At 26.0% G+C, this 15,459-nt stretch overlaps 1 protein-coding gene across 4 annotated transcripts; it reads left to right on the forward strand.

The window, feature by feature from the left end:
* Positions 1–8,892: 8,892 nt before the first annotated feature.
* LOC114130973 (uncharacterized) lies at positions 8,893–15,263 on the forward strand. Of its 4 annotated transcripts, XM_050207826.1 has the most exons (9): positions 8,894–9,135; positions 9,212–9,374; positions 11,058–11,197; positions 13,180–13,252; positions 13,334–13,497; positions 13,574–13,685; positions 13,775–13,962; positions 14,728–14,899; positions 15,116–15,263. In XM_050207826.1, exons 3-9 carry the CDS (start codon positions 11,087–11,089, stop codon positions 15,205–15,207), a joined length of 912 nt encoding a protein of 303 aa, XP_050063783.1. In that variant the 5' UTR covers positions 8,894–9,135; positions 9,212–9,374; positions 11,058–11,086; the 3' UTR covers positions 15,208–15,263. The 4 variants fall into 4 exon arrangements, with proteins under 4 accessions (XP_027851881.1, XP_050063783.1, XP_050063782.1 ...); XM_027996080.2 differs by lacking the exon at positions 9,212–9,374 and having other exon boundaries at positions 8,893–9,135; XM_050207825.1 differs by lacking the exon at positions 8,894–9,135 and having other exon boundaries at positions 9,142–9,374.
* Positions 15,264–15,459: the final 196 nt, after the last annotated feature.

Here is a 15,459-nt window from a genome sequence, read left to right on the forward strand (position 1 = left end):
CAGCTCCCTAGTTTTTCACAAGGTTAACCGATTTAGGACCGAGTATGGATCGACACTAAATTCCGTATTCGGCGGTGGGCCGATTAACCTTCTGACGCAAATACCGCCAGTGCTGTGGCCGACCAAAGTCAAAAGTTCACGAAAAATTAACAAAATGACTAAAGTGTAAATTGGCACCGGATACACACATAAATTGTTGCGTACCAGTATCAGATTTAAATCCAGATGATTATTTTGAACGGAATTTAAAAAATAATAGTTTCTTTATAAAATATATTGAAAAATAAAGTGTTTGGAAAATTGTGTTAACACAAAATGCAATAATATGCACCAAATAATATGAAATAATAAATAAATAAATTTAATAAATATGAATAATATATCATTTAATATGATAATTTATATTATTATTAAATGTAACATTAAAAATAAATTGTTATACATACTATGTATACCTTTTTAATTAAAAATTTAAATTTTCAAACACTATAATTCAATTTATTATATAGTATATTATTGGTACTAGGTATAATATACGGTTCACGGATAATACTCACGAGTCTAGACAGTTGCTGCACGGTGGGTTAAAATATGTACTCCTGACTTTTAGTCGTAAAAGGCGAACCGCTATCGATAAAATTATTTAACTTGCACTAAATGAAACTATATAATATAGTCTATCATATGTTATAATATCACTCATATACATAAATTATACATTTTAATATAAGCCAAACAAAATTATGAGTGTCTAGTTGTTGTAAAAAAAAAAAAAAATCCGAAAAATAGCTAATAATAAACCAAAATGCATTAATTTTCGATATATTTTGATACTAATATACACATGATAGGCTATTAAAACTATTTATATCATTTATTGTAAAATTGTAAAAACAAGTTATCGGGATAAAATACTTTACTAGGTGGGTTATTTTTTGTACCACCGTGCCTGAAACCACGGAACCGGAACTTAAGAAAGTATACATTTAACAATCATTTAATTTGTCGCTGCCAACACTGTGCACGATCAGTTAGTACCTATAAAACAATAATAAAAAATAATATTATATTGTGTTTCAACTTGACACTATTTGAATTATTTTATTCAAAAGAATATTTAATTTTTCATAAAATTTTAAAAATTGAGTAGGTAACAAAATTTATAAGACAAAACAGAAGACTCGAGGCCAATCAGTCGAATCGTGTAGTTTAAACACTTTAAACTGATCTTAAGTTGATCATTGTCATACATTTGTCATGTCGCAATAAAAAGATAATATGCATGTAAATTATCATTTTCGCTATATTATAAGATATCGAAGTCAAACAAACATTACTTATACACCAAAGTTAAAAAACATAATTGATAATCTCATTATTATAGAGACACGTGTTTAGAAGAATTCTACTAATATAGATTATAAAAAAAGAAAATTGCAATGCGTTCAACTGGTGACAGTATGCAATATCAGCTTTTCTCAAATATAATGGCATTTGTGTTAAAATGGCCAAGTTATTCACTTTGACTGTAACATAATAATTATATGTAATTAGTAAATAATAAAATGTTTATACTAATTTCGGTAATTTCAGCTATCTGTGTCGAATCATCACCGGGTAGTTTACAATCTTCACCCATTGACTCTTTACTATTGCTTTGTTCAAATTCTATAATTATTAAACTTCATCTTTCGAGAAAATCTGGTAGACCTAAATATTTTTCTGGTAATTTTTTGAATATAAACTCTTGAAATTTGAAGACATTTTTTAAATAGTTTGAAGTTGGTATACGAAAAAGATGATAGTATAAATTAACTGTATTAAATAATTCATTTTTCTCCACTTCCCATGATATGTAATCATGGCATAGCTGATCAGAATGATAATCAAATCCACACATTTTCAAACTTCTTTCGAACTCATAACGAATATGCTCCTTTTCATTACTATGTTCCAATCTAAGATGTGATATGTAATAAATCCATAAGTCAACACTTCTAGGAATGGCACTTAAACCATTTTCTAATACTTTTTTAAACTCTGGTATATTATTATTTCTTTTTTCAAAATTAGCATATTTTTTCCAATAACCGTAACAAAGCGGATATAGGTCTAAAAATTTAGAGTAATTAGTCATTCTTGCGTTAACTACAATATTTTGGCAATTAATCACATGCAATATATTAACCCATCCGTCAAAATTTGAAGAGTTTTGTTGAAGACTCTTCCACATCTCTTGAAACTGATTATCATTCACTTCAATTTTAATTTTCTTAAAAAAAATATTTTCATTTTCGTTTGACGCTTCGTTTTGATTTTGATAACGCTCTCTATTGTTTACAGTTTTTTCCATTGGTATAAGAATACATGGCAACATTTCATTGACATGTTTCTCAACAGTAGTAGTTGACAGTAGTCCATCTTCTGAATCAGGTTTATTGTTAATGCATGTTTTGTCTTCTATTAAATTTTTATTAATACCTAAATCACAAATTGTATTTTTTTTAATGATACAAATAAAAATTTATTTGACAAGGTGTTCTTACTTCCAACAGATTCTTTATTATCAATCAACTCTTTATCTTCAAGTGATAAGTTGGACGTACCTAAATTAAATACCATATTTATGAATACTATCATTAAAATTAAATCAATAAAGTCAAATAAAAATTTACTTTCACCAGATTCTTGGTTTTTAATTTTAAGATCAATTGATTTTCCATCCTCTGCTCTAGGTTTATTGTCTATAAATATTTTGTCTTCGGGTATAAGTTCACCATCAACTAAATCAAATATTTTAATAAATCACAGAATTACCCAAAAGTAAAAGTGTATAAAGTGTATAGAATATATATATACATATGTAAAGAAAACTATGTCGCACATGATTGTTTTCCTTTAATATGTATTGTTTGCTTTACTGACCAAATTGCTAGAGGTCACCATAATCATATTAAGTATTATTATTGTAATGCTCCTAATATTATTGCATTAATTATTATTATTGTAATGTTCTATTATATTATTTATATTATCATATTAACAGTATGAATAATTTTTATTATACTATTTATTTATTTTAAAAATCCTATTGTTATTATATTATTATAAGCACCTGTTTAACAAGTAAAGAAACAATCTGAAATAAGGGCTTTAAATGTTGTTTCTTTAATTGTTTTTATAGGTAAGTAAATTATGAAATTTAATGTATAATAATTAATATAATGTATTATATAATCAATAAACTTAAATTATTTTTATAGAAACACAATTGAGCCTTGTTTCATTTACTAGACCAGAGAGTTAGTAATATTATATGTATAATAATAATAGTATGCCACTAATGTATACATTATTTTGAAAAATAATTATAAAGAACACAAGGAAACCATATTGGCAAGTACTAATAATTCTTATAAGGAGGCTGTTATCTAATCCGCTTATTCAATGCTGATTTAGGGTTGTAGAAAAAGTAAGGTGTCCTGGTTTTTAACACGTTGATGGACAGTCTTGTGGCCGCCGTCGAAAAAAAACCATCCTTAAAACATCAATTATGGCTATGGCAGTAATTTTTTCATTACTGCTATAGCAGAACTGCCACTATACATCAAACTGTGTGAAGTACGTACGTCAAAATATTTAAAATACTTCTATAGCAGTAATAACAAATAAAATAAATTGGCGGAAATGATTAGTTTTTAAGTTATGACGACTTACTATTATTACTATATATACGTTAAATACCTCAATAATTACATGATACGAAAATCTATTAATCGTAGTCTAGTGGTAACTAACACTTACTAGTGCCTACCAGATCGGGGTTCAATTCCCCGAACAAAGATATCTATTCATGTAAACATTTTTTAATTTATATACTCCCTAACCCAAAATTACACTCAATACTAAGCACACCATCAGGCATCAATTGTAATAAAATTGAGTCCCTAAAACTATTGAAAACATAACTACAAATATTTTAAACTGACAATAAACATTATATATTGTAATACCAATTCAATGAACATATTTTATTATATAAAAAAAAAAAAAAAAAAATAATATTATTATATTTTAAGATAAAATTATAAACCTTTGATATAAATTATTTGTTTACTTAATAAAAATGAATTGGAAATAATAAAAACAATAAAATACCTAACAATATTATATTTTATAAGTAGGTACCAATAAAACACATGTAGGTAATATGTAAGTTAACAAAAATAGCAATAAAATACATAATATTTTAATAGAATCCTTCTATTGTAATGACATTCAGCAAAATTATTGATTATATCGTCAATATTTAATGATTTTGTTTCAGATTTTTCTCTGACAATTATGCTTAAGCTAGACAGAATTTTTCCCTTATTGTATTTTCTTTATCATAGTTCGTTAATAATCAAAATTCGTGGTTCATAGAATTTTTAACAAAATTATTAGTAACATTGATTAATATTTAATAATAACTAATAATAAGTAATAACTTATTATTTTTGTATTTAGCCGCTGGCAAATACAATACACGTTATATATGAGACTTGAAAGCATAGTGCATAGTTTTCAACCCATTCAAAATGTTGTTCACGCCATACATTATGACTTAATATTTTCATATTCTAATAAACCATGATTCATGATATATTTTTTTAATATTTGAATATGATTAAATTTAAATTTTTGGGGTGGGCCATGGGGGGCCCAAGACTTTTTAAGGTGGGCCCGAACTTACCCTGGCCCACCCCTGGCGCCGCCACTGACTTCAAAAAACAAAATTTATATTATTAACAGTCAAATTTATTAGTAATAACTATAGTCCGGAATTGTATGAATTTTCATATTATTTCTGAGATTATGCAGTTAAATGAGTGTAAGAAATATCTACAATTTGCTTAGTAAAGAATGCATAGAAAAGTTTATAGCACATGTATTTAAGAATGACGGTGAACGGGCCGGGAACATAAAATAATAATATGTACACCCAGACACCAACTTGTTGCTCATCACTAACACCTAAAACACTGATAATATATATGATACTAGAATAGCTGGGTGTGTACTGTGTAGTGATGTAAATAGCTCGAACAGCAGTGGTCGGGATTGCCAGGCAAATACTGTTGGGCTATGTACCTAATGCTTGTTATGTAAGATGTATAAATTGTATACGTGTGTATATTGCATGTGTGTAAGACTTAAAGGCTAAAGAAAAAGGTAGCTAATAATATAAATAAAATGGTAAAACAAAATGTAAATATGGTAACGGTGTTGCTGTAAATTGATAATAAAAAATAACAATTACGGCCCTTCTGGCCCAACACTTAAAAAAGATATAATAATAATGATATAGAAGAAATATAGTTCTTTTGGCTCAATAGAGTAAATTAATAAATAAATAAAATCAATAATATAAAATAACTCAATAGATAACTCACAATTTGTCGGTGCTCGGCTGGCCAGCTGCTACCTAAAAGCCTATATAAATAATTGCACGCACACGGCACACGAACACGTAATAATTTAAAATGTAATACACGAAAATGAAATAAATAAGTAAGGCGATTAGCGCCAACAAAAATACAATAATATAATATAAAAAGTAAAATAATCACAGACACATAAAATAAATCAACAACAATAACGGACGACGTACGTGTGTATGACCAGCTATTCCATTATACGTAATAACGAATAAAGGTATATAAGTATATATATTATTATTTTTGCGTATTATATAATATTATATTAAATGCCTTATGGGCTCAGACAGACGGTATATATTTTAATCTTATACTATACACTTTTAATATAAAACATGTAAATAATACGTTATTTATTATAGTGTAATACCCATATACATTAATCACATCTACTGTTAAGCACAGTCATCGATAACGATTTCTACCAGTTTTCTTAATACAATAATTCTTTTATTACTTGTAATTTGTAAATTATATTTTTAGTCTTATATATTTTGTACCCAAACTTATGGGTAGTAAATAGCGACGAGCCACTTTATATTTGATTTTTATCATTGTTTCGTGATCTATGTTGAAAACATCTAAATTTTGTAGCGGTGTTTTTAATTTATTAAGATAATTGATTGCATAATACCTACACTTAAATAATAATAAAAATATAACATGATGACACCGATTTACACGTTAGTGCTTTAAAAATTAAAACGATAAGCAAATGATAACATAATTAGATATTTTTATTACATACAAAATCTAAATAATATGATAACATTAATGAGGATATTTGTACTATCTTAATTTCATCTAATACCTACTATGATATAATAAACTTTAAATCCCAGTGTTCCAGAATTTTTTGGAAAATTATACAGGTAAGAACATTCCTGTCAAGAGTACACTGAGGTAAAATTATGTAGGTATGACGTGTTATGCTTATGATATTGCAATCAATTTAACACAGTATATATTATGATGTATTATTTATATGTTATAATAAAATACAATAAGGTTATTCATTTTTTAATATGCATAAAAATGTAAACTTCAGTAAGTAAAAATGCGTTTTTATGTGAACTCTCCATTAATCTGCCGTTTTCGTTAATCCAGCAGGTAGCATAGTCCGATATCTGTAGGATTACTGTGATTCTACTGTACTGTCATAAAAAGAATTCTTTAGGGGTGAACAAATTTATACTAGTATCTAGAATAAATAAATTAATACAGAATAATATTATCATCACTGACCTACAATAATACTGATACTTGCATAAGGGATTCACTCGCAAAAGATTAGTTGACTTTATAATGTAATATATTTACCTAAGTTGGCTAAGCAAAAGATACAGTAAAATATGTAAATACAATTAACTATAGAACCTCAATATAATAACCATGTGAGAGAATTTTTCACATGTGAGCCATGTTTGGATTAAAAATATTTTATAATATAGGTAGGCTTGTCTGTGATGGAAAAGTTGATTTTTTGTTCATTATTTTAAAATGTACCACCAACCTTAAACAATAATATTGTATTAGTGTGCTATTTAGTATTTTTGTTAAAATAAACCATGCTTATCATTATAATTGTATTATATTTTATTCAGTAAATATGTATATTGGTCATTGTTATTCATAGTTTTAAAGAAAAGTTACAAACACATTGATATTTAATTTTATTCATGTTAAAATTATTTCTATGGCTGTAATTTCTTTGGACTATCATATTTCAATATTTGAGATAAATAAAAATATAATTTACTGCTGATTGATACCACTGTATGGTCACAAAAAATAATACAATGCATTATAATTATATAATTATGGATCTTCAATCCATTTAATTACATTTAATATCATATTCTAATCAATTTCCTAATAATCTATTATAGTTTTATATTGTTTGAAGTGAACATTGATTAAATTTATATAAAACTGAATAAATTAGTTATTTAATTTTCAATTATTTATTTGTTAGGAATATTTTACTTTTTTTTTCTATAACAGTTATTGAAATATTAAAAATTAAAATTATTGAATTCTATATTTATTTTATCCAATGATTTATAATATTGATGTTCCATATTTATTTTAAATTTTAATATAATATGTGTAATTTTACTAAATTTTAGGGGGTACCAAAACTATAATTCATTGTTTGGATCCTGGAAAATTTCTTAAGTTTTAATATGTAAAATAAAAATCACCAAAATAATTTTGTTTGTACTTTAATTATTATTGAGTTGGTAATTTAATTAGTAATTAAATTACTTGAAATGATTGTATGTACAAATAATTAATTACAGTATAAATTATTGGTTCCATATAATAGTATATATATTATTGTGGAACTATTTAGTAATTATCTACTTAAAATTTAAAAATAGTTATGTAATTTTTTTGTGTGTTTTGTGGTTTTAGTACATTTGGAGCTCGAAAAAATGTTAAATTTTTTCCTTCATTTTCATTAGCATATCTTGTGTTAAACTTGTTACAGCCCAGTACAAAATATTTATTTGGCATTTTTAATTAATGAATTTACCCATTAAACTTTTGAAAAAAATATTAATTATTGTTTAATAACTTAATAGTCAATAAAAAAACGTTTTAATGGACAGTCAAAGTTTTTAAAATAATTCTAATAAATTTGGAACAATATTGAAAGGTGATTTATATTTTAAAAACTGTTTGTTATGATTAAAAATACGTTTTGAAATATTTTTATCATTTTATTATTCCACCTCTTCTTTACTACATCTATTCCATTTACGGTTCCTCGTACGTGGTTATTTCCAATATCTTAAGAATCTTAGAATATAATTATTATAGTTTTAGTAGTGGTGTTTATTTCTAAAATAAGTAAGTAATAACATCCAAGTTCATAATATATTTTTGTTTTTTCTGTTTATATTATCTTCCCTGTCACTACTACTGTAATGACCACTTTTAACTTTTATAACTTTACTTTTGAATTCGTGTTATGTTTAATTGAGATTGATACATGACGTTTAAATACTATTAATTTCAATGCCGTAATGTGAAAATTTAAAAATTATAAAATTGTAAATGTTCACACCAAATGTATAAGAGTTCTGGAACGATAGATTCATCTGATGGATCTCAAGTAAACGTAATAAAAAATTCAAATCCATTTTGAACCGGTTTCTGGCTAGCCGTCTTCCAGTTGCCGCCTTCTAGTTGCCGCCATGCGTGGTATTCTACGTGTCCTAAGCGCGCGGTATCGTCGGTATGCTGGTATACCAGAAACTAGTGATTGGCGATTCAGGTCAGTGAATCGATTTAAATCGGAATGAAAAAAATCGTTGCCAAAAAATCGATTTTTTGGAGAATCGATTCTTAAAATAACGATTTTTTAAATAACTAGATGATGCTTCTTGACATGTTCTAGCTTTCCCTTGTGACGCCCAGGTTCATATTAGTTCATATATAAAGGTTTTCTGTACTCATTAATTTCAGTGCGAGTACTCCCTGCCTTAGTCCCACTTGATTTCGGAGCGAGTATACACTGGAAAGTGTTGTAGCTCTTAGGTAATGGCTATTATCAATCACAACGGATTGCAGAATCGATTTTTTTAGCACATCGCTACGGCGGAAACGACGACTGGACGCGTCGTATCGTTATATTCACAGTATAAAGGTACAGTATAAAAACTACAAACATCGTGTCATTAGGGACTTAGTTCGAGTTTGTTTAATGGAGATTTTGTTTACAGTTTTTTTTTCCGTTTTATATTCGCGTTCGTATCGACACCATTCTTGAATATCGCTCACGTCACAAACGTCATTACTCGTTCGACACTTATCAGTCTTCATCCAGAGATCTGTTTGTTCGCGTAGTTCGATATAGTCATTGACTAAATCCAACTCCTCTTCAAAGTAATACCTATTTGAATAAATTAAAATATTATTTTAGACTTACAAAAAGGGATTTTTTAAAACACTTCAAATTTACCATAAAATATGTTTTAGAAAGTTAGGAATCACTTGTCAAAATGAGTAGGTAGGTAAGGTGTTAGTGTTACGATGATAATTCAAAATATTATTGTTATATAAAACACTAAAAGTATAACACTAAACACTTCAATGTTTTGGTAGTAAAAATTTAGATACTTAATTATTTTTGGTTTTATTATGTATGGTTAGTAGTAATTTAATTGAAATAATACATCTCAGCATTTTTTAAATTGTTTACAATTTTTTCAGTTTTTTTTTTAAGCATTAATCAGTGGCAAGCTTAATATTTGAAGTATGAATTTAATGTATTATTTTATTATTTCCAAAACATAGTTTGTTGGCTTAAAATATATAATATATTATTTCTATATAAAAATTGTTAAGACGATAAATAAAATGTGATTATTCTTGTTTCTTCTTTTAATATTAAATATTCATAAATCGTATTCGTGTTGCAACAGACGTAAGTGACTTATTTAAAACTATTACAGTGTAATCTCAATTATCCGTAATATTCTGTGGAATCATCTATATACAATTGTATACAAAAATGTATAAAATTTTAAATACTTTGTAATATTATATGAATTTTTAAATAACAATAAAACATGCCTTAATACATTTTTCCTGAAATACTATTTTAAATTACATGGTTTAATTTTTTTAATAATATATATAATATGTAATTCAAACATTTTTGTTGAAATTTTAATTTTGCAGATTATCTGTGGATGCCTATCCACTCTATTCCGCGGATAATTGGAAGTACACTGTACATAATTTTTACTCATAAGTTATAACAATAAACGTTATGCTTTTGTGTTAGTTCATCAAACAAAAAAACATGCTGTAGTAGCAATTGATTTAGAATAAAACCACATTAATATTTATCATATAAGATAAGTTAATTACAAACTTAAAAATTATTGTTTATACATCTTACCTTAATTATTAAAGAAAATTATAAAACCATTATTTTCTTCTAATAATTTAATTAAGAAATTGTTCTCTAAATGATCTTGGAAATGAATGACTAGATAGGCTAGGGGAATGAATTTGTAGAACAAAACAAGAGTTGCAGCTAAATATGCGGTTAGTGACTCAAATAGTAACATAAACACCACAATATCTTAGAAATCTATAAATGCGAATAGCGTGCACATTTTTGCTTTAATTTTATTGTTGAATTAATAAATATTATGAGTATTTTAATAATGAAAAGTCTTATGTTAAGTAAAATTATTTGTTTTTAAATGATACACTAATAACTGTTGCTAGTTAGTGTGAAATCGCTTTGCTGTATGTGAAGTCACCAACTATTTGTTTGTTTGACTGCAATTATAGCCACCTCTGCTATAGTCTAAGATCTAAGTCTCAAATATGTAAGATAAATTAAGTAAAAAAGTGATTACTGTGTATTTACAGTTGAGTAAAATAATTCAATACTTTAAAAATTGTTTAATACACCTTATTTTATTTTTAAATTTTTAATCTATAGTTTGTACAGAAATTGGTAAATATACTTGTTGTATACAAGACAATAATGATTATTTAATTTAATTTTTATACTTACTCTAATAAACTATTAATTTTTTTATTTTAAAGGTAGCAATATTCATTGTAACTCGTATAATATGAAAAAAGTTGAAACTTACCAACAACAACAATCACCATCACCGCCACTGCCACAGCAACAACAGCAGTTACCAATGCCGCGTCTTGTGGCAAATTGTGTAACAACTTCAGTAAGCTTGTTATTTTTAAAAATAGTTTCAATTGAATCGTAAATATTTGATACTTAATATGAAATATCTATACTTATTGGTTTAGGTACATATATTATACATACATAATTAGTCTTGTTAATATGTGTTTTTTAAATTTAAATATGTGTACTTTTAAGTAGCTTATAATCTAAGTTTTAAAATAATGTTGAGTCCCGACTAGGTCGATTCATGCATCAACGTACAAAATGAATACGTCGTGTTGTTCAAGTATAAGTTAATTGTTTATTAAAATAGTTCTTGCACGAATACAATTATTATAAGCTTAAAGTAAAATATATAAAATAAGATGGTGAGTGGTGTTACGACCTGCCTCAGAAACTGATATCAAAATAACTTGAGTGGTGTTATGACCGGCCTCTGAGTGTCATAGATATCCCTATTCGTTGGTTATACAGTAACCGTCTGTCAAGCTCTTGTCTCGGTCTGTCTTATATATGATTTCTTACAAGAGTGGGTGGTGACTCCGTCATACGAGGGGTCCTGAAACGTCTGCTTGTGTATTCTTACCCATGATTCTTATCGAATCGTCAAGACACCGAGTTTCGAATTTTGTAAAGAGACGTGTGATTTTACTTTAATTGTCAAATTATTATACTAATATAATATTCCACTCTCTTGTGTCCTGTGCTCGTGTGCCTGTAGTATTAATTATATAAGTTAGGAAATTTGACATTGTATGATCTTATGCATATAAAATAATTGATACGGACAGTACAGGCCCGTAACAATAAATTAATGGTCAAATGTTAAGTGTGTTTAGTTATTGTTTATAGTGTTGATATTTTATTAATTCATTGAGTGATTTTTTTGCAATTTCATTAAAAATGGTTACTAAACTTTGAATCTCTAAAGCAGGTACCAATTACATGAAAAATGTAACTAGCTAATATATTTACCTTTTAAATAGGTATGTATAAAAAAAATTTGCACAAATCACTAACTGTAATAATTATTGAAATAAATGTAGGACCAGTAATTAAACTTAATGAAGAGTATTCATATCAGTAAACCAAATTTTACTGTCTAATAAAAATGTTTAGAAAGTAATTCAAAACGTATAGCACATCTATTTCAGAGTAGTTTCTGTCTTATTGCAGATTTGATCAATTCATATAGTTTTTGGATTAATGATTGCAAATATTATTCCTGGGGTTTCTCACATAAACGTGAGACATCTAAGCTTAAAATTTGTTGCGGTGTTGTAAATTCAGTGTGGTTGAAGCTATTACTTGTTGTCAATAATACTTATTATTTTTATGTATTTTTTTTTGTTTATATTTTTTTACAAGTATTATACAATCTGTATCATTAATATAGTTAGACTATAGGCTTAAAGTACAATTGATGGGAATATTTTGTGATGGGAGGATATGATTTTTATACAAATATAAAATTCCCAATATGATTCATATTGATATAATAGTTATGTGAAAGAAAAAACAATTTAATTTTTTAAATAATAGTCATTAATCAACAAATTAATTCTATTTTTTAATTCTATTGTTAATAAATTATTTTATAATTTCAATACATTGTAATTGGCAACTTGTAAACTCAACCATTAATTTGATGCCATATTTATTATATCATCTGACCAGTAGGATTCTATAAATCTACACAAATGTTGTGTTTATTTACAGTCTAAGTCAGTGATATTTTGTTACGATTTGTGATGGATGGTGCCATAACTTTTTTGTAACTACATATACCTTGACAGATCAAATACTGTCAAAAAAAAAAAAAAAATAATAAATAAATAAACAATAATAATAATAATGACAATATTAATTAATATAATTTAAATATTGTTATTATTTTTAATATTTATGCTAAACTGTTTTGATGTATTATCTGCTTAAGTATATGTGTCTTGCGCAAACTGAAAATACTTCTTCGCTGCATTTTTAAAAATTGCTTATGTTGTCTCATTGGATTTATAGGATAAACTGATAAAACACGATGGAGAAAAGTCAATCAATGAGAAGACTTATGTAAAATGGCCAGTCAAACGTAGTATGTCAATGCTTTTTAAATCAATTTATTGTTATTTAGTTATTTGATTGTTTAAAATTTTAAAATTTATTTTCATTACAGAAGTTAATAGGAAAGAATGGAGGAAGCGACTGAATGCTCGAATGCATCGTTTAGTACGTCCCAAAAGCTCATTGATGGTATTTTCTGAGTTGTTCAAAGATGTACAAATTAACTTAACAAAGCATTCAATTCTTAGTGTTATAAGTTATACAGCTACTCTTGAAGTAAGATATAATTTTATTTCATGCTTTGTGAAATAATATACCTAATGATTAATAATTATTCTTTAAAAAAATGTAGATTGGTGGTGAAATTTATTATGGAAATGATATTTCTAAAACTCAAGCCAAAGAGAAGGCATGTGAAAATTTCTTGCGCACTATGTTGGCAAAAAAAATGAGTGAACAATCAGGTAATTTAAAAGTTTTGAACTGTTTAACTTTTAATATTGTTCATATAATATATACACGTATGTATAAATATTGTCATATATTTAATTAGAAGAAAAAGAAGAATCTCCCATGAATGTTGAGAGGGAAGTTGGAGAAAACGGTTCAGTATCAAAACCTAAAGGACACCCTCAGGAGGATTTCCCATGGCCAAATTTTGCTGCATTAGCTATGCATAACTTAATGAATCAATGGAATATACAGCCTGTTGAATCAACTGTCATAAAACCGCAACCTAAGGTGAATAACCATTTATTTACTAATTGCAATTTACTTAAAACTACTAACAGTAATTGTTACTAATTGATCGATTTTGAAGTTTATTATTATTATTATTATTATTATTAGAATACCAGTTGGTTTTAAGAATGGTAAATACTTATTGCTTATAAGAATATTGATAAAAAAAAAAAAAAATGCAAGTTTTACTGCTTCTTAAATTATTATTTAAGTTAACCTTTAATTTTAGGGGTATTGAGAAAAACCTATACAAAGTAACAAGTAACAACATTACTTTTTAATGAATTAATAAATATCTATAATAGTATATGTATAATATATATACCACTACTCTATACTACTTCTTTTACCAATGAATAAGCCTATTTGATAAAATAATAAAAAATTGGATTTGTTGTATACTCTTTTAAACAACTCAATTTTATATAATATTATAATATTACAAAGTCAATGGTTGTACTTATATTGGTATTTTGAAATCTACAAGGCAGTTTAAGTACATTATTTTTCATTCAATGTTTATATGACATTATTAAATAATATTATAACAGTAATGATGATTTTAGTATTTTACTAAAACAGTTAGGTTGAAAATTTAATAACAAATATGGAGTATCTATATATTATTATCTTAACCTCTTTATTACCCTTTGTAATCACAATTGTAATATAAATTCAATATTATGTTTTGTTACCATTGAATTTTAAATTCATACATGCAACATAATATAATATAATATTTTAACCTAATTTCTTTTATTTTAGACTGTTGGTATGAGAAAGTTTCCTGAAAACCCAAAAAACTGTAATCCAATACAGTTATTAAATCAAATGAAGCCAGGGGTAAAATATATTGAAGCTATAGCACCTGAAAAGTTGCCATTACTCTTCTTTCAAATAAACTGTGTAATAGATGATATTCTATTTACTGGAGAAGGTAATATTTTCTGTAACATTTACTTATTACATTATATTTTATAAGTAAAAAGAATTAAAAATTCCTTTTAATGGAATTAAAACACTTATTAACACTGATATTATGAATGTTAAATGATTTTTTTTTAATGTATACAACAAATTTTGTTTAGATCAATAAGTATTTTTATTAAAAAAAATTACAGATAGTTTATTACTATGCATTTATATTTTATAGGGCGAACAAAAAAAGCAGCCAAGAAGGAATGTTGTATTGCAGCAATCAAATATTTTTGGCAATTTGATTTCCATGCCATAGAAAATAATTAAATTATTAAGAATTAATCATGTTTATAAATTATAATAATATACATTTGTGTACTAGATATTTTTATTAGTCAACTGTATTTATTTTATTTTATAATCTATTAGAATATTAAAAGATTATTAATGTACGGACGTGGTATTAACTATCAATTTTAATTTTAATTTTTATATTTTTTTTCATCATAAAAATATTAAGTTAAATAATATACTTAATGCATGTTGGATTAGAATCTCCCTAATTCTAAAGTTAGATAA

This window comes from Aphis gossypii, chromosome X (assembly GCF_020184175.1).
Source record: "Aphis gossypii isolate Hap1 chromosome X, ASM2018417v2, whole genome shotgun sequence".
In the NCBI taxonomy this organism is placed as follows: Eukaryota; Metazoa; Arthropoda; class Insecta; order Hemiptera; family Aphididae; genus Aphis; species Aphis gossypii.

What these genes read in the sequence shown, in the direction of transcription:
- LOC114130973 (XM_027996080.2), top strand. Translation starts at nt 11,087, where the DNA reads ATGAAAAAAGTTGAAACTTACCAACAACAACAATCACCATCACCGCCA. An exon ending in GTTATACAGCTACTCTTGAA is followed by an intron (nt 13,498 to 13,573) that starts GTAAGATATAAT and finishes AAAAAAATGTAG; the next exon opens with ATTGGTGGTGAAATTTATTA. An exon ending in AAAAATGAGTGAACAATCAG is followed by an intron (nt 13,686 to 13,774) that starts GTAATTTAAAAG and finishes ATATTTAATTAG; the next exon opens with AAGAAAAAGAAGAATCTCCC.